Source organism: Amphiprion ocellaris, chromosome 10 (genome assembly GCF_022539595.1).
Source record: "Amphiprion ocellaris isolate individual 3 ecotype Okinawa chromosome 10, ASM2253959v1, whole genome shotgun sequence".
In the NCBI taxonomy this organism is placed as follows: Eukaryota; Metazoa; Chordata; class Actinopteri; family Pomacentridae; genus Amphiprion; species Amphiprion ocellaris.
In genome coordinates this window covers 36412487-36436488 of record NC_072775.1, presented here as the reverse complement: position 1 = coordinate 36436488, position 24002 = coordinate 36412487, and the positions used below count along the sequence as shown (strand labels likewise).

At 44.6% G+C, this 24002-nt stretch overlaps 2 protein-coding genes across 12 annotated transcripts; one reads left to right on the top strand and one right to left on the bottom strand.

The window, feature by feature from the left end:
- The first annotated feature begins 345 nt into the window (after positions 1–345).
- Positions 346–19972, top strand: LOC129347225 (E3 ubiquitin-protein ligase RNF31-like). 11 transcript variants are annotated; one of them, XR_008603083.1, is made up of 21 exons: positions 448–636; positions 819–909; positions 3246–3311; positions 4440–4606; positions 4698–4828; positions 4908–4975; positions 6896–7021; positions 9100–9311; positions 9475–9657; positions 9814–9996; positions 10231–10329; positions 11370–11459; positions 11555–11657; positions 11733–11851; positions 13001–13114; positions 13229–13295; positions 13370–13463; positions 14475–14646; positions 15474–15673; positions 16077–16396; positions 16480–19972. XR_008603083.1 is itself a non-coding variant. In XM_055014724.1 (19 exons), exons 1-19 carry the CDS (start codon positions 592–594, stop codon positions 15600–15602), a joined length of 2256 nt encoding a protein of 751 aa, XP_054870699.1. In that variant the 5' UTR covers positions 442–591; the 3' UTR covers positions 15603–15944. The 11 variants fall into 11 exon arrangements, 9 of the variants coding, with proteins under 9 accessions (XP_054870703.1, XP_054870705.1, XP_054870702.1 ...); XR_008603082.1 differs by having other exon boundaries at positions 452–636; positions 15474–15852; XM_055014724.1 differs by lacking the exons at positions 16077–16396; positions 16480–19972 and having other exon boundaries at positions 442–636; positions 13373–13463; positions 15474–15944.
- Positions 16055–22344, bottom strand: LOC111562495 (uncharacterized). The gene is made up of 4 exons (XM_035943889.2): positions 21904–22344; positions 16468–16576; positions 16187–16295; positions 16055–16115 (listed from the first exon to the last, which is right to left on the bottom strand). Exons 1-4 carry the CDS (start codon positions 22228–22230, stop codon positions 16055–16057), a joined length of 606 nt encoding a protein of 201 aa, XP_035799782.2. The 5' UTR covers positions 22231–22344.
- Positions 22345–24002: the final 1658 nt, after the last annotated feature.

Below are 24002 nucleotides of genomic sequence, written 5' to 3'. Positions count from 1 at the left end.
TGGTTCTGGTCTTTCTGTGTAAAGTCTCCATGTTCCCCCTGATGGGTTCTAACAGGTTCTCTAGCTTCCTCCCACAGTAAAAGACCTGCTGAGGTGACCTGGTGGTTCTAGACTGTCTGTATGTGTGAATGTGAGTGTCTGGTTGTTACCTGTCCAGGTGAACCTTCACCCTCAGTTAGCTGGGGTAGACTCCACCTCCCGACACCCCTCAGAGAATATAGATGAGAGAGGGATAGATAATAAAAGCTGTTCATTTGATGAATTTACAGTTTCACTCATTAAATTCTGAGTCAACGTGTTTCAGTATATTTCAGATCCTGTACCTTCAGCATATAGTAACAGCCAGAACAGCTTCATAAAGATTAAATCTGATTTTCCACCAAACAGAAGTGGCTGCCATCACATCATATTTCAGTTCTTCGGTGTTGTAAATTCTACAAATTGTGATTCACGTCCCAAGCTGCTGGTGGCGGTAATGAGTCACTGTGTGCCAACCACCGAAGAAGATGTTAGTTGTTAGTCGTTAGCCGGCGGAGAGTTACCGGGCAGCGGGGAGACAGTGGCCGTCTCTGAGGTAAGTTTGTCGGTGAGATGCAGCGAGTCAGTCCGGAGGCGGAGCTGCGGACTCTGGCGGAGGTGAGATCAACTTTAATTCTCCAAGTTTGCTCGAAATCAAACTTAATTCAGATGAAAACTTCTCACTGCTAATTGGTTAGCAGCCATGCAAACGCGGAAGTTCCATTCAGAACTAATTGGAAGAGTTAGCTTCGTTAGCCGCAAGCTAATAACCACCGAGCTGCCTGCTGTCTCCTCCCTAGTGTCGGTACAGCTTCCCGGCAGAGACGCTCTCAGACCTGCAGTCGGTTCGGGCTCGGTTCTCCGACCTGCGGCTCTACGTCGACTTTTACTGTGAGTCCAAACTGTCAGACGTTCTCCTCATGTTCTCATCATATTCTCTTCATGTTCTCCGCATGTTCTCATCTTCTTCTCATGTTCCCCTTATGTTCTTAGATTCTCATCATGTTCTCATCATCTTCTTCTCATGTTCTCCTTTTGTTCTCGTCATGTTCTCATCATGTTCTCCTTATGTTATCATCATGTTCTTCCCATGTTCTCATCATGTTATGTTCTCATCATCTTCTTCTCATGTTCTCCTTATATTCTCATGTTTTTATGTTCTCATCATGTTCTCATCATCTTCTTCTCATGTTCTCGTCATGTTCTTATAAAGTTAAAGAAGTTAAAGTTAGTTTATTTATATAGCACATTTCAACAACAAGGCGATTCAAAGTGCTTCACAAGGACATTAAAACAGCAGATGAAAACATAAAAAGAAAGAAAACACATTTATAAAATCATTAAAAAGGTCATTAAAATTTAAGGATGCAGAAGAGTAAAAGAATCAAAAACAGAAGTTGGGAAGCAAGGAGATTTTAAAAGTTACACTGCAGAGTTTGTCATAAAATAAGATTTAAAATAACTCTTAGAAGAACTTAGTCAAAAGCAGCTGAGAACAGGTAGGTCTTCAGACTGGACTTAAATGTGCTGAGAGTTTCAGCTGATCTACAGTTTTCTGGGAGTTTGTTCCAAATATACGGAGCATAGAAGCTGAATGCAGCTTCTCCATGTTTGGTTTTCATTCTGGGAACTAATAAAAGACCTGATCCAGATGACCTGAGTGGTCTGGTTGGTATATACTGAGTCAGGAGGTCTCTGATGTAGTTTGGTCCTAAACCATTTAAAGCTTTGTAGACCAGCAGCAGGACTTTAAAATCTACCCTCTGAGTGACAGGAAGCCAGTGTAAAGACTTCAGAACTGGAGTGATGTGATCTACTTTCTTGGTCTTAGTGAGGACTCGAGCAGCAGAGTTTTGAATCAGCTGCAGTTGTCTGAGTGTTTTTTAGGTGAACCTGTAAAGGTACTGTTACAGTAATCAAGCCGACTGAAGATGAACGCATGGACGAGCTTTTCCAGGTCCTGCTGAGACATCAGTCCTTTAATTCTTGAGATATTTTTTAAGTGATAATAAGCCGACTTTGTAATTGCTTTGATGTGTTTTTCAAAGCTGAGTTCTGAGTCCATCACCACACCCAGATTTCTGGCCTGGTCTGTGGTTTTTAGCTGTAGAGACTGAAGCTCTAAGCTCACTTTTAATTGCCCCTCCTTGGCTCCAAAAACCATTCCCTCAGTTTTGTCTTTATTTAGCTGAAGAAAGTTCTGACACAACCACTCATTTATCTGTTCAATACACTTTCCCAGCACCTGTATAGGGCCATGGTCTCCTGGGGACATTGTAATGTAATTGTATGTTCTCATAAGATAAGATAATCCTTCTCCCTGCGCCAGGGGAAATTCACATTGTTACAGCAGCTTATGTATCAATGAACATAATAATAGTAATCAAATAGTAGTAATAATATTTACAATATATACAGGGATGAGAAATGAGGATGAAATAGTACAGTATTGACACACTGTAAACAACACAATATAAAGTGGCTTGAAAAAATAAGTTTAAAAAGTGCAAAGATGTAGCAGTGCAAGAATTGCTGTGCAAATCTTTATAGTTTGGGGTGATAATGATATGAGTCCAGTTTATGTTAACATCAGCCAGTGATGCTGATGTTGTAAAGTCTTACAGCAGATGGGATGAAGGACCTGCGATAGCGTTCCTTCTTGCAGGGTGGATGTCTCAGTCTGCTGCTGAAGGAGCTGCTTAAAGACCCCACAGTGTCATGCAGTGGGTGAGAGGGATTGTCCATGATGGATGTGAGCTTTGCCAACATCCTCCTCTCAGCCACCTCCTCTATGGAGTCCAGGGAACAGTCCAGGACAGAACCGGCCCTCCTGACCAGTCTGTTTAGTCTCTTTCTTTCTTCTTCTTCTCATGTTCTCATCATCTTCTTCTCATGTTCTCCTTATGTTCTCATGTTTTTATGTTCTCATCATGTTCTCATGTTCTCATCATCTTCTTCTCATGTTCTCCTCATGTTCTCATCAGCTTCTTCTCATGTTTTCATCATGTTCTTCACATGTTCTCATCGTCTTCTTCTCATGTTCTCCTTATGTTCTCATCATCTTCTTCTCATGTTTTCATCTTGTTCTCATCATGTTCTCCACATCTTCTTCCCATGTTGTCCTCATGTTCTTATGTTGTCTGGGTTTTTATTGAGTAATCAATATTGATCAATGCTGATTCATGAACATATTGACTAGTATTGATCAGCTGCTGTGTCTCTGATAGGTTTTCCAAACAAAGAGAAGAAGAAGCTGGTTTATCTGGCCGGAACACTTCCTATTTACTACGAAGGTCCGCCATGTTGGTTCTGATTACTGTTTGTTGTTGTTAGTGTGGACTGGATCAGTCTGGATTATGGAGGGCTGCACAGTTGCTCAGTGCTTAGTACCATCAACTCACAGCTAGAACATCCCCGGTTCCTGGGATCTTTCTGCATGGAGTCTCCATGTTGTCCCTGCTGGGTTCTCCAGCTTCCTCCCACAGTCCAGAAACATGCTGAGGTTAATTGGTGATCCTAAATTGTCTGTAGGTGTGAATGTGAGTGTGATTGTTTGTCTCTATGTGTAGCCCTGTGATAGACTGTTACCTGTCCAGGTGAACCTGTGATAGACCGTTACCTGTCCAGGTGAACCTTCACCCTCAGTCAGCTGGGATAGACTCCACCCCCCTTGGCCCTAATAATGATTAAGTGGTGTAGATGATGGGTGGATGGTTTAGGGATTTAGTTGATTGATCATTAATATTTACCTGTTTGAGGATATACTTTATCACCTGGTCCAAGCCTGTCTGGTCTGGTGATGGTTTAGGGATATAATTGATTGATCATTGATCAGTTAATTTATCATTAGTATTTACTTGAGGATATGGTGTATCACCTTGTCGTTCCTGTCCGGTCTGGTGTAGTTAGGGTTAGCTATACTGAAATAATGCCACAAAAAAAAACTCAAACATCAGGAAAGTAAAGTAATAACAGATGAAATGACAGAAAACCTGGAATTTTCTTTTACTGTAAATTAAAAAGAACCTTAGTTTTAATCAAATGCTTCATGTGCCTTCATTCAAGTTCCTTAAATTCCATGTAGTAGAATTTAAATCCAGAGAAGCTTTCTCTGTCCATCCTTCATATATATATATATTATTTATTATTATCTATTATCACATTCATCGTGCTGTGTTATTCTTTAAGTACACGTTGCTGTCTGTGATTTATTTGTAAATCGGCTCAGTGTTTTGTGTAACTTTAAATCATGTTAGTTTAACTTTCCTCCCTGTGTAGTGAAGTTGAATAGTTCATGTTCTACTTCCTGTGTGTGCTTTATTCATAATCAGCAGCTCTTATCAATCAGCTGATCAGTCCCAGCTTTACTATAACTGGTGGAGTTTGTTTATAATGCTGGTCTGGTCGGGTTCTGGTGGCAGGAGCTGAGTACAACATCCCAGTGTGCATCTGGCTCCATGAGACTCACCCGGTGTCCCGTCCTCGCTGCTATGTCTGTCCGTCCGTCGCCATGGTGATCAATCCGTCCTGTCCCTACGTGGACGCCTCCGGAAACATCAGCGTGGATGCACTCAACAAGTGGTCTCAGGTAAGACGCACTGAGCACGCTCAGTCAGGCTGTTAGATGAGTTACCTGGTCAGGTAGTCCTCTAACCACCAGACATGTCTCCCCCCGTTAGGGCATGTCCGACCTGTCACAGCTCGTGTCAGAGATCAGACGGGCATTCCAGAAGGACACCCCTCTCTTCACCAGGCAACGAGTTCAAGCCCCACCCCCTGCAGGTGTCCAGGTGTTCCAGTCAGCTGACAGGTGGGTTCCTGTTGGACTGTCCTGTTGGAAACAGACAGACGGTCTGATGGACCTGATGGAGTTCTGTTTTGTCCTGCAGCGTCCTCTCATCGTCCTCATCCCAACACCGTGTCTCTCTGTCCTCGTCTCATCTGTCTGGACATTCAGGTAAATGTCCTGCTGGTCTGCCATGTCATGTTGAGTCACTTTCCCCGTCCACATGTCCACCACCAGACTGTCCTCTACATGTGATCCAGAGGGTCAGTGTTTATGACCGATCGTGGATCAGCGGCTGATCAGGTCAACCAGCTTTGACCGCACCGATCCAACCTGGTCAGTAAAGTCCTGAAGCCATCCGTCAGATCAGCTCTGATACACAAACCTGCAGAAGGCAACACGCTGTCTGTCCATTCATTCAGTCATAGAAGTCCTCAGAGCTTCAGCAGTAGACAACAGGACTGGTCTGTGAGGTCCTTGAAAATGTTCCACCTTCAGCCAAGAGGCTTCTTCAGTTCTGACTGACTCATGGGCCTTCTCAGATAAATGTGAAAACAGATTCCTACAAAGTACTTTAAAAACAGTGACTGAATAAGTGTTCTTCTGTTTCAGTCCTCAGTAGAGGAACCTTTGGCTGCAGTTATGAACCTGATCCTGTTGATCAATCAGTCTGAACATCTGGATGCTGCAGTTTTACCTCATTCTTTATAAAATTGGACACTTCTAGAAAACAAATCTTGTCCCAACTGGCAGTCCTCCTGGATTTCCTGATACCTTCATTTATTTTACCTTGTACCCTGACAAGCCTTCCAAGGGCCTTCTACTGAGAAGCTTCAGCCCATCATGATGCTGCCTCCACCATGCTTCACACCATGATGGTGCCTCCACCATGCTTCACAAAGAGGAGACCAAAGAACCAAAGAACCTTCTTCCAGGTGTCTTCAGAGTCTCCACATGTCTTCTAGTGAACTCTAGTCCAGATTTAATTGGAGCTTTTTCCATCAGAGTCTTTCTCTTTGTCTCCATGAAGCTTTGACTGGTGAAGAACAGACAACAGTTGTTGGATGAACAGTCTGAAGCTGGAACTCCTTCAGAGGAGTCATAGGAGTCTTGGTGGCCTCCCTCTCTAGTCTCTTTCTCCTTCAGAGGAGTCATAGGAGTCTTGGTGGCCTCCCTCTCTAGTCTCTTTCTCCTTCAGAGGAATCATAGGAGTCTTGGTGGCCTCCCTCTCTAGTCTCTTTCTCCTTCAGAGGAGTCATAGGAGTCTTGGTGGCCTCCCTCTCTAGTCTCTTTCTCCTTCAGAGGAGTCATAGGAGTCTTGGTGGCCTCCCTCTCTAGTCTCTCAGGTCTTGAGGACGTCCTGCTCTAGTCAGATTTATTCATGTTTCATCTTCCTTCCATTTCTTAATGATGGATTTAACTGGACTCCAGGAGATCTTCAGGAACTTTAAATGTTCTTGTATCGTCCTGATTGATGCTTTTCAGCAACCTTTCCTCAGAGTTTCTTGGTTGTTCAGTCTTCATGGTGTCGTTCTATCCAGGAGTTCTGATTCACAAGAGACTGGACCTTCTAGATCCAGGAGTCTTTATCCTCCAATCACTGACCTCAGATTATCCATTAAGGACTTCTAGAACAACTGTCTGCATCTGTGTTCAGTTAGTATCTTTAAAGAGGAGGAATACTTATGAAGTCATTTATTTTACATTTTTGATTGAACAGCAGAACTTTGTAGAAATCTGACATGAAACAGTGTCACAGAGATGGGCGTTGTGGTACATGCTTCTCAGTAAATAGAATTTAAGTTGTGGCTACTTCCAGCTGCCACTCAGCGCCTGTGGAAAGTCTTTAAAAACTTGAAAACTAAACTAACACCATGGAATTTTTTTTACGGTTTAATTCAGGTTAAATTTATGACCTTTAAGTGGTGACACTATGGCGGTCTCCAGAGGTCACTGTGATATGCAGACGTTCAGTCTGACTCCAGGCTCAGAGGAAAACACAAACATTTAGAACGCAGCCTGTACGTTAGCTCATTAGCATGCTAATTGTAGCATGTTTGACCTGACTAAGCCCCTCCCTCTGTTTTGCAGCCAGCCAATTGGAGCTGTGCAGGACTGTGAGGGCGGGGCGTTCATACACCGAGGACCTGCTGGGCATCGACTTCAGCGCTCCTCCTCCATCACCCTCCAACCCCTTCATTAGTTCCTCCCTTTCAGGTGGGTCAGGGCAGGTAATGTCTGAGGGCGTGGTCTAAAGCCTGTCAGATGGAACAGATGTTTGTGAAGCACCTTGTCCTGTATTTATTCCTGTTAATAAGTTCAGGATTGAAAACCTCAAAACATCAACAACAGCCTGATGTCAGTCATGAGGATCCACAACAACAGAGCCTGTCCTGATCCCAGCAGAACCACCAGACCAGCTACCTGCATTCAGTTGGTGGCCTTTAATCAGCACTATGGACAGTACTGCAGTACTACAATATGTACACAGTACTGTACTGTGGCAGTAATGTGGACAGGCTGTAGTACTGCAGTACTGTATACAGGCTGTAGTGCTGCAGTACTGTATACAAGCTGTAGTACTGCAGTACTGTATACAGGCTGTAGTGCTGCAGTACTGTATACAGGCTGTAGTGCTGCAGTACTGTATACAAGCTGTAGTACTGCAGTACTGTATACAGGCTGTAGTACTGCAGTACTGTATACAGGCTGTAGTACTGCAGTACTGTATACAGGCTGTAGTGCTGCAGTACTGTATACAGGCTGTAGTGCTGCAGTACTGTATACAAGCTGTAGTACTGCAGTACTGTATACAGGCTGTAGTACTGCAGTACTGTATACAGGCTGTAGTGCTGCAGTACTGTGGACAGGCTGTAGTGCTGCAGTACTGTGGACAGGCTGTAGTGCTGCAGTACTGTGGACAGGCTGTAGTACTGCAGTACTGTATACAGGCTGTAGTGCTGCAGTACTGTATACAGGCTGTAGTACTGCAGTACTGTATACAAGCTGTAGTACTGCAGTACTGTATACAGGCTGTAGTACTGCAGTACTGTATACAGGCTGTAGTACTGCAGTACTGTATACAGGCTGTAGTGCTGCAATACTGTATACAGGCTGTAGTACTGCAGGACTGTATACAGGCTGTAGTACTGCAGTACTGTGGACAGGCTGTAGTACTGCAGTACTGTATACAGGCTGTAGTGCTGCAATACTGTATACAGGCTGTAGTACTGCAGTACTGTGGACAGGCTGTAGTACTGCAGTACTGTATACAGGCTGTAGTGCTGCAATACTGTATACAGGCTGTAGTACTGCAGTACTGTGGACAGGCTGTAGTACTGCAGTACTGTATACAAGCTGTAGTACTGCAGTACTGTATACAGGCTGTAGTGCTGCAATACTGTATACAGGCTGTAGTACTGCAGTACTGTGGACAGGCTGTAGTACTGCAGTACTGTATACAGGCTGTAGTACTGCAGTACTGTATACAGGCTGTAGTGCTGCAATACTGTATACAAGCTGTAGTACTGCAGTACTGTATACAGGCTGTAGTACTGCAGTACTGTATACAGGCTGTAGTGCTGCAATACTGTATACAGGCTGTAGTACTGCAGTACTGTATACAAGCTGTAGTACTGCAGTACTGTATACAGGCTGTAGTGCTGCAATACTGTATACAGGCTGTAGTACTGCAGTACTGTGGACAGGCTGTAGTACTGCAGTACTGTATACAGGCTGTAGTACTGCAGTACTGTATACAGGCTGTAGTACTGCAGTACTGTATACAGGCTGTAGTGCTGCAATACTGTATACAGGCTGTAGTACTGCAGTACTGTATACAAGCTGTAGTACTGCAGTACTGTATACAGGCTGTAGTGCTGCAATACTGTATACAGGCTGTAGTACTGCAGTACTGTGGACAGGCTGTAGTACTGCAGTACTGTATACAAGCTGTAGTACTGCAGTACTGTATACAGGCTGTAGTACTGCAGTACTGTAGACAAGCTGTAGTACTGCAGTACTGTGGACAGGCTGTAGTACTGCAGTACTGTCCTGTCTCTGTGATCAGGGGCTGAAGAAGTAATTCTTATTCTTCCTGGTCCTGATTGTGATCCTGGTCTTAGTCCTGATCCTGATCTCAGTCAGGTCCCTGATTCTGATCCTGGTTACTAATCTTGATTTTAGTTCTTGTCCAGGTTCTGATCCCGATCTCGGTACATGTCCTGGTTTTAATCTTTATCTTGGTCTAGGTCCCCGTTCTGATCTTTATCTTGGTGCTGGTCTTGTCCCCGCAGGTGCCCCCCTTGAAGACCCTCTCACCAGGCAAATGGGAGCACTGAGGCTGGATGAAGAGTTCAGCAGAGACCAGGCTGAGGCACCTGTCCAAATCATCCAATCAGAAGCAACCAGAGACAGACACACTGATGATTCTGGTGCAGGACCTGGACTCAGTCAGGACCTCCATCCTCTCAAACCCTCATCCAGACCCGGAGCAGACATTATCAAGGTGAGGAGAAGTCCTGGTTCTCAGCAGATCTCCTGTGGTCTCAGCAGGTCTCCTGTGGTCTCAGCAGGTCTCCTGTGGTCTCAGCAGGTCTCAGTCAGTCTCAGGTGGTCTCAGTCAGTCTCAGCAGGTCTCAGGTGGTCCCAGCCTTTGTGTCTGTCCTCAGATGGCGTCCCGGCTCCCTCCAGACCAGGCGGCAGTGTTTCTGTCTCTAATGGCTATGGAGGGGCGGAGCTTCATCCCGACTGATGTCATGGAGGCAGTCCAGCTTAACAGAGACTTCCAGTCGGCTCTGAGGTTTCTGTGTCACAGCTGCCCCATCTGCCAGGAGCAGGTGTCCTTCAGCAAGGTGAGACTTCCTGGTTAAATACAGGTGGATAAATAAATAAAAAGGTGAGATGCATCTCCTGAGACAGTTCATTCTTCTGTTCATTCCTTCTTCTTCTCTGCCTGTATCTACTTTTCCTTCTTCTTCTCTGCCTGTATTTACTGTTCATTCCTGCAGATCATCACGATGACTCACTGCTCCTGCTTCCTGTGTCAGTCGTGTTTCAAGTTGTTTTTCTTGGCGGCCATTAAAGAGCGCAGCGTGGATCAGCTGGTTTGTCCTCAGTGTGGACAGCCAGAGGTCCGAGGACCGGGAGGGCTGGAGGGGTCTATGGACTACTTCAACCTGCTGGACACACAGGTGAGACACTCACCTGGTTCTGTTGGTTCTGACCCTGCCCCTGCTGGTTCTTTTGGTTCTGACTCAGTCCCCTGCTGGTTCTGCCCCAGTCCCCTGCTGGTTCTAATCCAATCCCCTGCTGGTTCTAATCCAGTCCGCTGCTGGTTCTAATCCAGTCCCCTGCTGGTTCTAATCCTGTCCCCTGCTGGTTCTGTTGGTTCTGACCCTAATCCTGGTTCTAAATGTTTGTTTCAGATTCGTCATTTTCTGCCTCCTGAGATCCACGAGCTCTTCCAGAGGAAGCTCAGAGACCGAGCCCTGCAGGAGATGCCCAACTTCTGCTGGTGTGCTCATGTAAGACCCACTGAGACCCAGACCAGGACCTCACAGACCAAGACCAGGATTTTACAGACCAGAATCAGCACTTTATAGACCAGGACCTCACAGACCAGGACCAGGACCTTACAGACCAGGACCTTAAGACCAGGACTTCACAGACCAGGACTTCACAGACCAGGACCTCACAGACCAGGACCTCACAGACCAGGACCTTACAGACCAGGACCTTACAGACCAGGACTTCATAGACCAGGACCTCACAGACCAGGACCTCTTAGACTACCACTAAATCCTCTGTCCTGTTGCTGCTGATTGAACGTGATATTCTCCGCTAGCGTTTCCGTTCAGGGTGTAATGAAACAGAAATCAAGGTTCTGTACATCGATCGGTTTTGAGGTCACAATTTCAGTTCAGTGAGAAAATCCCGCTAAACTTTAAACTGCTTATCTTTCTATTCCTGAATTACTGACCGTATTTTCTGAACAGATGATGTCAGTTTTTTAAAAAGTTCCCTTCACTTCCATTCAGGTTTCGGATATCACACCACGGTAACCTGAGAACGTTTTCTAAAGTCTACTGGCCGCAAAAGTTCCAAAGTAAATGAAGATAAACATTCTCAAATAAACGAAAGAGAATTAAGATGCATTATTCAGAAAATAAAGGGATTAAAATGTTCTGGTTTGGGACGGCAGCTGTGGGATCAGTTGATTGGCTGTTCCAGCAGAGTCCAGGTATGTACCTGCTGCTACAGAAACACCTGTAGAGTCTGATATTTCTTCGACCCACCAGCAGCATACTTTAGTTATGTGGAGGGTCTTCAGGTTCTGGTGGGCCTGAGTTCTTCAGAACTAGGAGGCTGAGTCCTGAACTAAGAAGTAAAGCTATTGAAACACACAAATGAAGTTCTGACACACAAAAAGGTTCTGCAGCTGCATCTGTTCTGAACACAAGAGCCCAACCGACACCTTTCAGGACAAAGATATTCCGTGACACGAAAAGTGTTGTTCTTCTGATAGATGTTGTGTGTTTCAGCTGATAGATGTTGTGTGTTTCAGTGTTCTTTTGGGATGCTCCATGAGGCTGACAGCTTGAGGATAGACTGTCCCAGCTGTAAGAAGAGCACCTGCTCTAAATGCAGATCACCTGTAAGACACAACAAAACACAACAACACAACATGCTCTAAGGGCAGATCACCTGTAGGAGGCTCCCGCAGACTCGTTTTCTGTTTCTGTTCTTCAGTGGTTTCCTCAGCATCAGAGTCTCTCCTGTGAGCAGTTCAGAGTCTGGAAGCAGAAGAACCAACCAGATCATCACAGCAGCCCCCTGCTGTACAGCAGCATAGGTAGAACACCACCACCTCCACTCCGATCTGGTCTGATCTGGTCTCATGTGGTCTCATGTGGTGTTGTGTCCACAGAGTGTCCAAACTGCCAGCTTGTCTTCAGTCTGTCTAAAGGAGGATGTCTTCACTTCACATGCAGTCAGTGTCGGCATCAGTTCTGTGGTGGATGCAGTCAGCGTTTCACTCTGGGATCTGTGAGTTCACCTTCTCAGGCTCTACTGTGGTCATTCAGCTGCGGTCAGCGCTTCATTCTGGGATCTGTGGTCAGTTTAAGGATCAGGGTTACGTTATTTTTGGCCGTGGGGAGATTTGTGTAGCAGAAAAAATGACTGTACACATTGAACTTGACAGGTAGGTACTTAATCGAGTGAAAGGACAAAAAAGTGCTCAGTGTTCCACCGTTCATCAACATAGCAGCGAGGACAAGTAAAAAAATCAGATCAAATATATCAGATAAATGTTCAGCTGGGATCAGCTGGAACATGAGAAGATAATTAGTGTGGAAACATTTTCCAAAGACAGTTCAGTGTTGATGGTGTCTAAATGGAGAGACGAGCAGAGTAGCAAATCATCTGCAAAGAGTGGTGCATTATGGGTTGTTTCAGTGTGTTTATAGAGATTCTTTCAGCCAGCAGTTGCAGTGGGTGTATCCCAGTTTAACATGCAGGAGTCTCTGAAGGCTGCTAAATTAAATAAATTCATTAGTAAAAAGGAGTTCACAGAGTATCCCGATGATTTTCCTGTGGAGTTACAGCAGAGCTCAGAGAGAAAAATGATCCACAGAGGATGATACTCCAACGATTCTCTTCTGTATGAATTAATGAGATCCCAGAGAAACTTTACTAACAGGATGAATGTCAGGCTGTTTCCTCCAAAAGACTTTATCATAGACACATGTTGGAAAACAGAAGGGGGTTATGTTCTAATCAAGGTGGTCCTATACAGGAGCAACTGGCAGGACAACAGAGTTCCTCACATGAGGACTGAAGATTTTTCAGCACACAGTTTAAAAGCTGCTGTGTTTGAATATTTATAAGTAGATTCACCAGGATAAACGAGCATCCTGTTAAAATGGAACATTAGCATCGCTCCGGCAACATAAACTACGCAACAAAAACAAGCACTTTAGCATAGCAGCTATGTTTGTTAGCAACAACTAAAAAACACAGCTGAAATACGACAGCATGATGGATCAGACCATCTTATCCAGCAGGAAGTGGGTCTGCTGGAGTTCTCACCTGGAATACAAATGTCTGACCTCCTGGTCCAGACCTTCTGGTCCAGACCTCAGGTGTCTCATATGTGTGACTGAAGACTTTACAGCTGTTTAACTTTGTCTTCAGGCCTGCGGTTTCTCTGCTGACTGTGGAAGTAAAGGTCTTCATGCTCACCACCCCAGAGACTGCCTTTACCACCTGAGAGACTGGAGTGTCACCCGCCTTCACCTGTTGCTACAGGTAAGAATCACCTGAGAGATGCACCAACCCTACCCACTACAGATGAGAGAGCTCAGGTGTACCCAGGTGCTGTGTGTTCAGTATTGATGGGGTGGACTGTCTCGTGTCTCTCAGCATTACAGTGTCTCTCCCTCCTGGTTGGAAGCAGCCAATGGTAGCCCACCTGACATCGGTCTGGCAGGTGAGGTCTCCTTCTGTTCAGCTGATCGTGTCTCATTGCTCCCAGTTTGATTGACTGGTGTGATCATATTCCAGCAGTGTGTTTGGTTTTGGAACTGAGAGACGACAGCAGCAGACAGGAGGAGCCCTGTGGTCGACCTGCACTACCTGAATACAGAGGATACTGCCAGTAAGCCCACAGCTCCCAGTACCGACTACCAGTCAGCTCTTGATACTGACTACCAGTCAGCTCTTGGTACGGACTACCAGTCCTGTCCTGGTGCCGACTACCAGTCAGCTTTGGTACCAATTACCAGACAGGTCCTGGTACCAACTACCAATCAGGTCCCATTATTGACTGCCAGTCAGCTCCCAGTATTGACTACCAGTCAGCTCCCAGTACCGACTACCAGTCAGCTCCCGGTACCCACTACCAGTCACCTCCCTGTACCAATTACCAGTCAGGTCCCGGTACCGACTACCAGTTAGCTCCCGTTATCGACTACCAGTCCTGTCCTGGTACCGACTACCAGTCCTGTCCTGGTACTGACTATCAGTCAGCTCTCAGTACTGACTACCAGTCCTGTCCTGGTACCGACTACCAGTCAGCTCCAAGTACCGACTACCAGTCCTGTCCTGGTACCGACTACCAGTCAGCTCTTGATACTGACTACCAGTCCTGTCCTTGTACCGACTATCAGTCAGCTCCCGTTACCGACTACCAGTCAGCTCCCGGTACCGACTACCAGTCAGCTCCCGGTACAGACTACCAGTCCTGTCCTGGTACCAACTACCAGTCAGCTTTGGTACCGATTACCAGTCAGGTCCTGGTACCAACTACCAATCAGGTCCCAGTATTGACTGCCAGTCAGCTCCCAGTATTAACTACCAGTCAGCTCCCGGTACTGACTACCAGCCAGTTCCCGGTACCCACTACCAGTCAGGTCCCGATACCCACTACCAGTCAGCTCCCGGTACCAATTACCAGCCAGGTCCCGGTACCAACTACCAGTCAGCTCCCGGTACCGACTACCAGTCAGGTCCTGGTACCGACTACCAGTCAGCTACCGGTATTGACTACCAGTTAGCTCTCAGTACCAATTACCAGCTCGACCCAGTTTGACTATGATCTGAACCCAGTGGGTTTGTAGCCTACTGCTTACCTGTCCAGGTGCAGTAGTTTCAGGTGTCTCTGCTCCAGCAGGTTGCACTATAAGGAGTATTTGGTGGAGTTGATCAACCGTTACCGTGTCGACCCTGCAGTCCTATTTAGTCTGGCCGAGATGACGGCGGAGCTGCAGCGCTGGCAGGTCGCCGTGCCGACCAGGAAACCTGATGAACCGGAGGGGCTGTACACACACCGACTCCGCCTGGTCAGTGACATCATCACAGACAGTGCTGTCTAATCAACAACTTTATGTAAACAAGACAACAACTTCATGTAAACAAGACAACTTTATGTAAACAAGACAACTTCATGTAAACAAGACAACTTCTTCTAAACAACACAACTTCCTCTCTGTTTCATGACTTTTTGTATGTTCCTGCAGTCAGTAAGTGAATTTAAGTCAGAACCTGTTTCAGTTTGATGTCAGGAGAAGTTGAAGTCATGCTGTGACGCACTAATCAGTTGGTCTTTCTGTAGTTTGAGGTCTAGAATTTTTCTGTTTGACCAGTTGGATTAATCATCATAACACATCTGTCACGGGAAATCCAATGATGATAGATGATTGAATCAAATACTGAATTTTTAAGAAGAAATTAGTCTTCACAATAACTGATGAAGTGGCCATTGATGAAAACCAACTTTTAGACTGATAATTGAAGAATCATTATTGGGTCCAGCCATAGATGACATTCTGCTGCCTGTAGAGGGCGTCAGCATTATAAATGTTTAATAGCCTGTCAATCTGGATCAGAACAACAGAACAGAACCTCCAACAGAACCACCTTGCGAACCACGCTACAGTCTGTATCAGTTAATAAAATATAATCCAAGTATCTTCTGCTTTTATCTTCCATGTTCTCATTACATCAGCAGTGTTAAAAGACTCTGAGGTTTGGGTTCGGCTAACCCGAACCATGAACCACGAGATAAACTGAGACGTTTCCAGTTTGCTGACCGACTAATGATTAAAATATATTTAAGGAATCAAACTGACAATGGCCAATCACAGTGCAGAATTCTCTCTCTCTGCAGACGCTGACCAATAGCGTTCCTCTCAGGAAGCAGCGCCGCTCCCTGCTCAAACTCGGCGACAACCTTTGCCCTCTGCCCACCGCTGTGGTTGCCAGAGCCCCGCCCCCTCACCTGCTGCTGAGTGACTGACTCCATCCCCTGTTCCTGGGGCAGATCTGATTGGCTCACTGGTTGCCAAGGAGAGCAACTACAGACAGACGGTATCAAAGACAGCGAGTAGCCAATCGGAGTACAGAGCTTACGCTGCCCTTATTGATCTGAATGTCAACGAACACTCAGACCGCTAACGACACTACTGATGCCAACAAGCCTTTCGTCAGTGTTCAGGGATCCATTTCTGTTTGAGCCAGTGTGAGCAGCAGTTAGCACGTGTTAACAGGTTACAATGTTTGAAGTTGCTGTTTTAGTTTTCTGCACTTTAACAGTTGGAACAATTTTAACAAATAAATGGTGTCTTTATTTATACCTTAACACACATCAGCTTCCTCTGATGGTTCCATAGCAACCAGTTGTTGTTTCTGAATATTACAGGACATCACAATACCCTAACTCCAAACGCTTTAACAAGCAAGCGTTTTGATCTAGCCATCTCCTCCTGAACAGAGACACATGTTGATGGCTGCAGTTCCTGCTCCACGCAGCCTGCAGAGAAACACACATGATGACAGGAAACACCTTCACCTGGCTGCAGGTGTGCAGCAGCCCGCTGTTACCCGTGAACCGGGACGCTCAGGACGTTCTTCAGGCTGCAGAAGATCCTGTCGACGGCTTCGGGGGCTCTGCTGGATCCGAACTCTGTGGCCACGATGGACTGCTGGATGTCTGAGGAGAACAACAGCAGGTTCTTTAGGAGAACGCTTCGTGTTCTCAGAACAACGTCTGATCTCCAGGTCCGTCTAATCATCTTAACTGTCTTCAGAGAGGTGAGACCCTGAATTCAGCTGAACCTGTCCTGATGTGTTATTGATTGGTAAAGAAGTTATTGATTATGGACCTTTCTGCTCAGAAACCTCCAGCGGTTGTCCGTTGCAGAACGCTCCCTTCCCCCTCCTGGCGGTGAACATCTTGTCTTCCAGACAGCTGTAGACGACACCAAACTCCACCTGAAGGAGCAGGAAGGTGGAAGCATCTCAGATTGGAGCAGGACCAGCATAATGAATCCTAGAATTAGAGATAATAGGTATACTAGAAGAGAACCTACAGTCTACAGCAGTAATGAGTACACTGCTGTGTAATATCACTTAAATGTCATAAGATGCTAAACTTTGGATGTTCTCCTGCTGGAATATTCCTCTTCATCATCTGGTCAGCCAGTATTCTAGTTCATCCTCAGACCTTCATGCTGCATCTAGAAATGTCTTCAACACCTTCTGACCTCACGCAGCCCCATATCATCACACTCCCACCTCCGTGCTTCACTGTCAGGATTATGCATCCACTGTGGTAGTCCTGGTCAGGTTCTCACCAAACATCTGGACTCCATCTCAGCCCAACTCGTTGATCTTCAACTGACCGAAGAATGTCTTAATCTGTATTATTATTTTTTGCTTAACATTTATTTACCCAGGTAGGTCAACTGAGAACCAGTTCTCATCTACCATAATGACCTGGCCAAGAGGCAGCGTAAAAGATAAATATAATTACATTCAGCAGACACTTTTATCCAAAGCAACATACATCTGAGAGTAGACACAACACAAGGGAGGTAGGACTGTGGTGTTGGTCAGTGAGCTATCCAGCTGCTAAATACTACACAGTGAGGACACGAAGAGAGAAAACAGCAGAAACAGATAATAGTTATTCATGGTGACCTATAATGAGGTAAATGGCTAAAAGCAGGTAAATGGTCTTGTACTATTGGTTGAATTGAATTTTAAATGAGGAGAGAATGAATGAGGGTAAAACTGGCAATAGGAGGTATTGGTTTTAGGTGTGAGGAGATTGATGAAGCTGCTGGAGCGCAGACTGGGATTTGTACTGTGAATGTTAAGAAGAGACTGCAGATATAACGGGTTTCCAAAAGAGAGGTTTGTAAATGAACAGAAACCAGTAAGGTTGAAGGTCAGTTCAGCAGAGCAGATGGCATGTTCTCCAACTTCCATCAGGCTTCTTCTCATGTTTTTCAGCAAACTTTCATCTGGAAGTTTAGTTCTGAGCAGCAACCAGGTTTAGTCCTGGTCCTCCGTCCATAGAGGCTGATGTTATGAAGGTTCCTTCACACTGTCTGAGCTTCACACTGTTTCTTTAAACCAGGTCTGTGTTGCTGTAAAATAGTGACGTGGATAACTGACAGTAGACTATGGAGCTGCTCCACCCAAACCTTCAGCAGAACATTTTCAGTGTGAAGCTGCTGCCGAAAGTAGTCTGTAATACATGCAGCTGATACACAAAACTGTGTTTCTCTGCAGATGTTCCACAGCTGTGACAATAAAAACGGTCTGAGAATAATGGCAGCTCATTGAAGCATAAACTGGTGTGAAAATAATGTGAATTTGGAAAAGTCGTAGGCAAAACTCTGATGTATACAAGTTCTGTTTTGCTCCTCTTTCAGTTGTGATGTTCAATCAGTTAATCCTCCTGCAGCGAAGAATCAGCTGTGAGACCTGCACAGGCTCATAAACATTCCTTTAATGTTTGATAAACGTTTCCTTAATGTTTGATAAAGTCCCCTTAATGTTTGATAAAGGTCCTCTTAATGTTTGATAAATGTTGCCTTAATGTTTGATAAACATCCCCTTAATGTTTGATAAACATCCCCTTAATGTTTGATAAACATCCCCTTAATGTTTGTTTTACTTTCCTTTAATGTTTGATAAACATCCTCTTAATGTATGATAAACATACCCATAATGTTTGTTTTACATTCCCTTAATGTTTGATAAACATCCCTTTGTTTGTTTTAATTCCCTTAATGTTTGATAAACGTCCCCTTAATGTTTGCTAAAGTTCCTTTAATGTATGATAAACGTTCCCTTAATGTTTGGGTGAAGGGTAAACACCTCACTGGCTGAAGCCCTTCTTATCATTAGAAGTAACATTTACGGATGTTCCCTGAACGCCTCCCAGTGCAGGTAGATGCTGTCAGGTGGCTGCAGTTCTCAGGTTGGTGTGTCAGCCCTAGCCATCAAACTGATTTTATCGATCCTTGTGAATTTTAAACCTACATGCTGTAGTTGATGGTGTTTTTATAGCGGTATTGTGATTAATATTCATTTCATTTTGCAGCTCCAGTACTGTGTTAACTGTTGTAAATCCCTGTACAGTTCAGGTCAGGTGAGTTTTTTTAAATAATCAGCTACAGCATCAAACTGACAGTACCACCAATAACAAGTCCATCATTCGCTCACACTTAGGGGCTTTCGACCAAAGAGCACCAGGTGCTAGGTTGGTTCAAAGTTGAGAGCCAGTGCTTTTTTGGTTCAAATCTCGTGCCGCCCCAGAACGGGTTTGTGTTTCCATTCGGAAGGAGCAAAGTTGGAGTTGCGTCATTGCGCCGCCACAAAACGTGTGTACGTCACTGCGTACGTAGCCGTTCAACAGCGTTCGCGCCGTACGGAAACCCACACAACAACAATGGAGGACTTCATTGGAGTGGTGTTCATGGCTTTGCTAGTGTGTCTCGCCATCGCTGAACAGCAAAACCTTCTGTTAGGGGTTACCCATTGGTGTCGCCGTTCCAATGCCCAGCGATCACGTTTGAGAAGAAAGGTAATTATCAAAGATGTTTGGATACTTAACAGTAAACGTGCTAGCATTAGCTTAGCTACTTAGCTTCGACTACGCTTGCATTGATTACTTAGCGGTTAAACGCGCAATAAGTTGATGATCATATCTATGTTTATCTTTTTAGATGTTTTTAGATGTCACCCCGCCCCCTGCCCGTGACATGCTCGGCTCTCAACTCTGGCCAAGTCTGGCCCAGCAACGAGTTGGTGCCCGAAAAAGCCCCAGTTTTTGGAGCCCGGAGCCGCAGCTCCGGTGGTGGAAAGACAAAAAACCGGTGCCAAGTCGGGCACCGGCTCCGACTCCGAACGGGCTCCACTCCGGTCGAAAGCCCCTAACTGATGCCATCACTTCAAATCCTTTCAAATTACAATTAAATTCAATAAACAACAATTTAAAGCACAATTTTTTGTTCTTTTAATAAGAACAAAAATAACAAAAAAACAGAACTTAATTTTTCTTTTTACAAACTGTGAATAAAAAATGGTTAAAAAAGTGTTCACACATCAGTTAATCATTAGAAACATCAAATCAAAGCGATTGATCCCTGAAGCTGCTGGTGACTCAGACCTCAGATCTGTTTCTTGCTGACGACTTTCACTTTGTCGTCACGTCTGTTGTTTCTGTCGGTTCCTGTTTCCGTCTGTTGTTGCTTCTGTCTGTTGTTTCTGTCAGTTATTGTTTCTGTCTGTTGTTACATTCGGTTGTTTCTGTCGGTGGTCGTTTCTGTCTTGTTTCCGTTGGTTGTTGTTTCTGTCGGTTGTTGTTTCCGTCGGTTGTTTCTGTTGGTGGTTGTTTCGGCTGTTGTTATTCCTGTCTGTTGTTGTTACTGTCTGTTGTTTCCGTCGGTTGTTGTTTGTCTGTTGTTGTTTCTGTCTGTTTTTATTTCCGTCGGTTGTTGTTCCTGTCTGTTTTCGTCAGTTATTGTTTCTGTCTCTTGTTGTTTCCGTTGGTTATTGTTACTGTTGGTTGTTGTTTCTGTCTGTTTCCGTTGGTGGTTGTTTCCGTTGGTTGTTGTTTCTGTCGGTTGTTGTTTCTGTCTGATGTTGTTTCTATTGGTTGTTGTTTCTGTTGGTGGTTGTTTCCGTCTGTTGTTGTTCCTGTCTGTCATTTCTGTCGGTTGTTGTTTCCGTCGGTTGTTGTTTCTGTCGGTCTGTTGTTGCTTACATCACATTGTCCTACTGACGGCGGCGGCTGTGATTGGCTGCAGACTTTTCCAGGGATCCTGCATCATTGATGGACTGAAATATTTTTCCACTGAAGCGTCTGAAGACTGAAAACACAAACATGTTCAGTCTGATCATTTAATAATGACAATAAACTAAAATGGCCAAAGATAATACTGCAGATAATACCCGGTTATACTACAGATAATACTGCAGATAATACCCAGTTATACTACAGATAATACTGCAGATCATACCCAGTTATACTACAGATAATGTTGCAGATAATACCCAGTTATACTGCAGATAATACCCAGTTATACTACAGATAATACCCAGTTATACTACAGATAATACCCAGTTATACTGCAGATAATACCCAGTTAGAATACAGATAATACCCAGTTATACTACAGATAATACCCAGTTATACTGCAGATAATACCGTTATACTACAGATAATACCCAGTTATACTGCAGATAATACCCAGTTATACTGCAGATAATACCCAGTTATACTGCAGATAATACTCAGTTATATTGCAGATAATACCCAGTTATACTGCATATAATACCCAGTTATACTACAGATAATACCCAGTTATACTACAGATAATACCCAGTTATACTGCAGATAATACCCAGTTAGAATACAGATAATACCCAGTTATACTACAGATAATACCCAGTTATACTGCAGATAATACCCAGTTATACTGCAGATAATACCCAGTTATACTACAGATAATACCCAGTTATACTGCAGATAATACCCAGTTATACTACAGATAAAACCCAGTTATACTACAGATAATACCCAGTTATACTACAGATAATACCCAGTTATACTACAGATAATACCCAGTTATACTGCAGATAATACCCAGTTAGAATACAGATAATACCCAGTTATACTGCAGATAATACCCAGTTATACTGCAGATAATACCCAGTTATACTACAGATAATACCCAGTTATACTGCAGATAATACCCAGTTATACTACAGATAATACCCAGTTATACTGCAGATAATACCCAGTTAGAATACAGATAATACCCAGTTATACTACAGATAATACCCAGTTAAACTGCAGATAATACCCAGTTATACTACGGATAATACCCAGTTATACTGCAGATAATACCCAGTTATACTGCAGATAATACCCAGTTATACTACAGATAATACCCAGTTATACTACAGATAATACCCAGTTATACTGCAGATAATACCCAGTTAGAATACAGATAATACCCAGTTATACTACAGATAATACCCAGTTATACTGCAGATAATACCCAGTTAGAATACAGATAATACCCAGTTATACTACAGATAATACCCAGTTATACTGCAGATAATACCCAGTTAGAATACAGATAATACCCAGTTATACTGCAGATGATACTGATTTCATAGTGTTGATTACGGATATTGATCAATGTTTTCATTCGCTTTCCACTGATCAAAATGATCCAGACAAAGAAACTGTGGATGAACTCGGTCCGGTTCTGATGCATAAACTGTATTTCAGGTACCTGGAGGTTCGAAGTTCCACAGGGAGAGAAGGACTGAGGCCGCCTGAAACCGTCTCCTCTGCGCCGCCTCTGACCGTCGAAGCTCCGCGAGTCCCCGCCGAATCCGCCCGGAGAAGCGCCCATGTACCCTCGGTGGGAGTCCGGGGAGTACACGGGAGAACCGGGAGAGCAGGGCGGGCAGCCCCGAGGGGAACCTCCGCGGTGTCCGGAACCTCCGTACGGGGAGCGAGCTCCGGGAAAGCCCCAACACGGAGACGGGGAAGGATACCTTCCAGCCGCCTGAGGAGCTGCGGGACTCCGCTGAGGTCTAATCGGAGCGCGATACATCCGAGCAAGAATAGCAGAGCCTGGTCCTGGTCCTGGATTTGGTGGAGCGGAGGGTTCTGATACTGGAGAACCGGAGTGCACAGACGGAAACAAAGCAACGATAATGACGGAAACAGTGAGTCCTATTCCCGAGGCAACAGGCTGCAGCGCCGCTCAGCTGGCACCAGATGGAACTGCAAGAGGTCCAGCCGGGGTTCTGGTCCCGTGGTTTAAATATTAACCCTTATTATCATTAAACTTTGTATATGTGTGTGTGTGTGTGTGTGTGTGTGTGTGTGTGTGTGTGTGTGTGTGTGTGTGTGTGTGTGTGTGTGTGTGTGTGTATATATGTATATGTAAAGGGTTAGAAAAGCATATACACTGCCAGTGAAACGTTGGGACACACCTTCTCATTTAATGTTTTTCTTTATTTCATAACTATTTCCATTGTAGATTCTCACTGAAGGCATCAAACTATGAATGACCACATCTGGAATTATGTAGTAAAGAAAAAAGTGTGAAATAAATCAAAACATGTTTTATATTTTAGGTTCTTTGCATGGATTCCTGCTTTGCACACTCTTGGCATTCTCTGGATGAGATTCATGATATTGTTGAAGAAATTTCACTCGTAGGCCTTGTCCGTTTGCTGTAGTGGGGTGTTTATTGGTATTCCAGCATACAGTCAGCTAACCAACACAGAGCGTGAGTCTGTGAAGGTAAGCCGACCCAGAAAAGTCCACCTGTTATAGGGATGCTCAGAGGGTAGGGTGGGGGCTGTATGTAAATACAAAAGTGAATAGTGATTAATTTGCATATGGCAGCTAATCAGTGACATAGGAAAGACAACAAGAACCAAAGGTGATTGAATCAAGAAGTCTGGTAGACAACAAAAGGTGAGAGGGGGTCTGATAGACCCTAACAAATAACAAAAGATAAAAGAATTGTGAATCACTGTGGAAAATCCTCTCGACCCCTCCCACCCAGGTCACCACCTCTTTGACCTGCTGCCTCCGGCCGCCGCTTCAGGACTCTGACATCAGAACATCCCGGCACCAAAGCAGCTTCTTCCCTCATGAACAATAAACCAGAAAATCATTAAGGACTTCTGTCAGTGCAATATTCAATACATATACAGTATTCAAACCTCATGTGCAGTACTCTTATGTGCAATATTGTAATTCAAATTTATTACCCTGGTTTTACACTTACTTTTACACAGTAATTCTTATGCTTACACTTGTAGCATTTCTTATTTAGAATTCACAGGTTTAGATTTATTTATTGTTTTACTGTGTTTTTGCTAGGTACTGCTTTCTATACACCAAATCAAATTCCTTGTGTGTACTCACTTGGCAATAAAGGCTTTCTGATTCTGAAATGGAATGAAGGACGCCCATGTGACACTAGAAAGTATTTAGTCAAAGGTGTGCCATTTTCTTCATGAGATCGTCTCCTGAAATGGTTCTCCAACAGTCTTGAAAGAGTTCCAGAGATGCTGAGAACTTGTTGGTCCTTTTGCCTTCACTCTGTGGTCCATCTCATCCCAAACATCTGGATTGGGTTTAGGTCAGGGGAATGTGGAGGCCAGGTCATCTCCATCATCTGTGGTAGCCATGCTGGTTCAGGGTTCCTTCAGTCTGGAATAAATTCCCAGCAGTGACCATCATACCTCCTCCTCCATGCTTCATGGTGGGAACCATGCATGTAGAGACCATCCCTTCACCTTGTCTGGTCTCGCAAAGACACGGTGGGTGGAACCAAAGACCTCACATTTGGACTCATCAGACCAA

Coding starts and splice junctions, on each gene's coding strand:
- LOC129347225 (XM_055014722.1), top strand. CDS start 592: ATGCAGCGAGTCAGTCCGGAGGCGGAGCTGCGGACTCTGGCGGAG. Junction 11,658..11,732: donor CCTGCTGTACAGCAGCATAG/GTAGAACACCAC, acceptor TTGTGTCCACAG/AGTGTCCAAACTGCCAGCTT. Junction 14,647..15,473: donor ACACACACCGACTCCGCCTG/GTCAGTGACATC, acceptor CTCTCTCTGCAG/ACGCTGACCAATAGCGTTCC.
- LOC111562495 (XM_035943889.2), bottom strand. CDS start 22,230: ATGTATCGCGCTCCGATTAGACCTCAGCGGAGTCCCGCAGCTCCTCAG. Junction 16,577..21,903: donor GTGGAACTTCGAACCTCCAG/GTACCTGAAATA, acceptor CTGCTCCTTCAG/GTGGAGTTTGGTGTCGTCTA. Junction 16,296..16,467: donor GGAGGTTTCTGAGCAGAAAG/GTCCATAATCAA, acceptor TGTTCTCCTCAG/ACATCCAGCAGTCCATCGTG.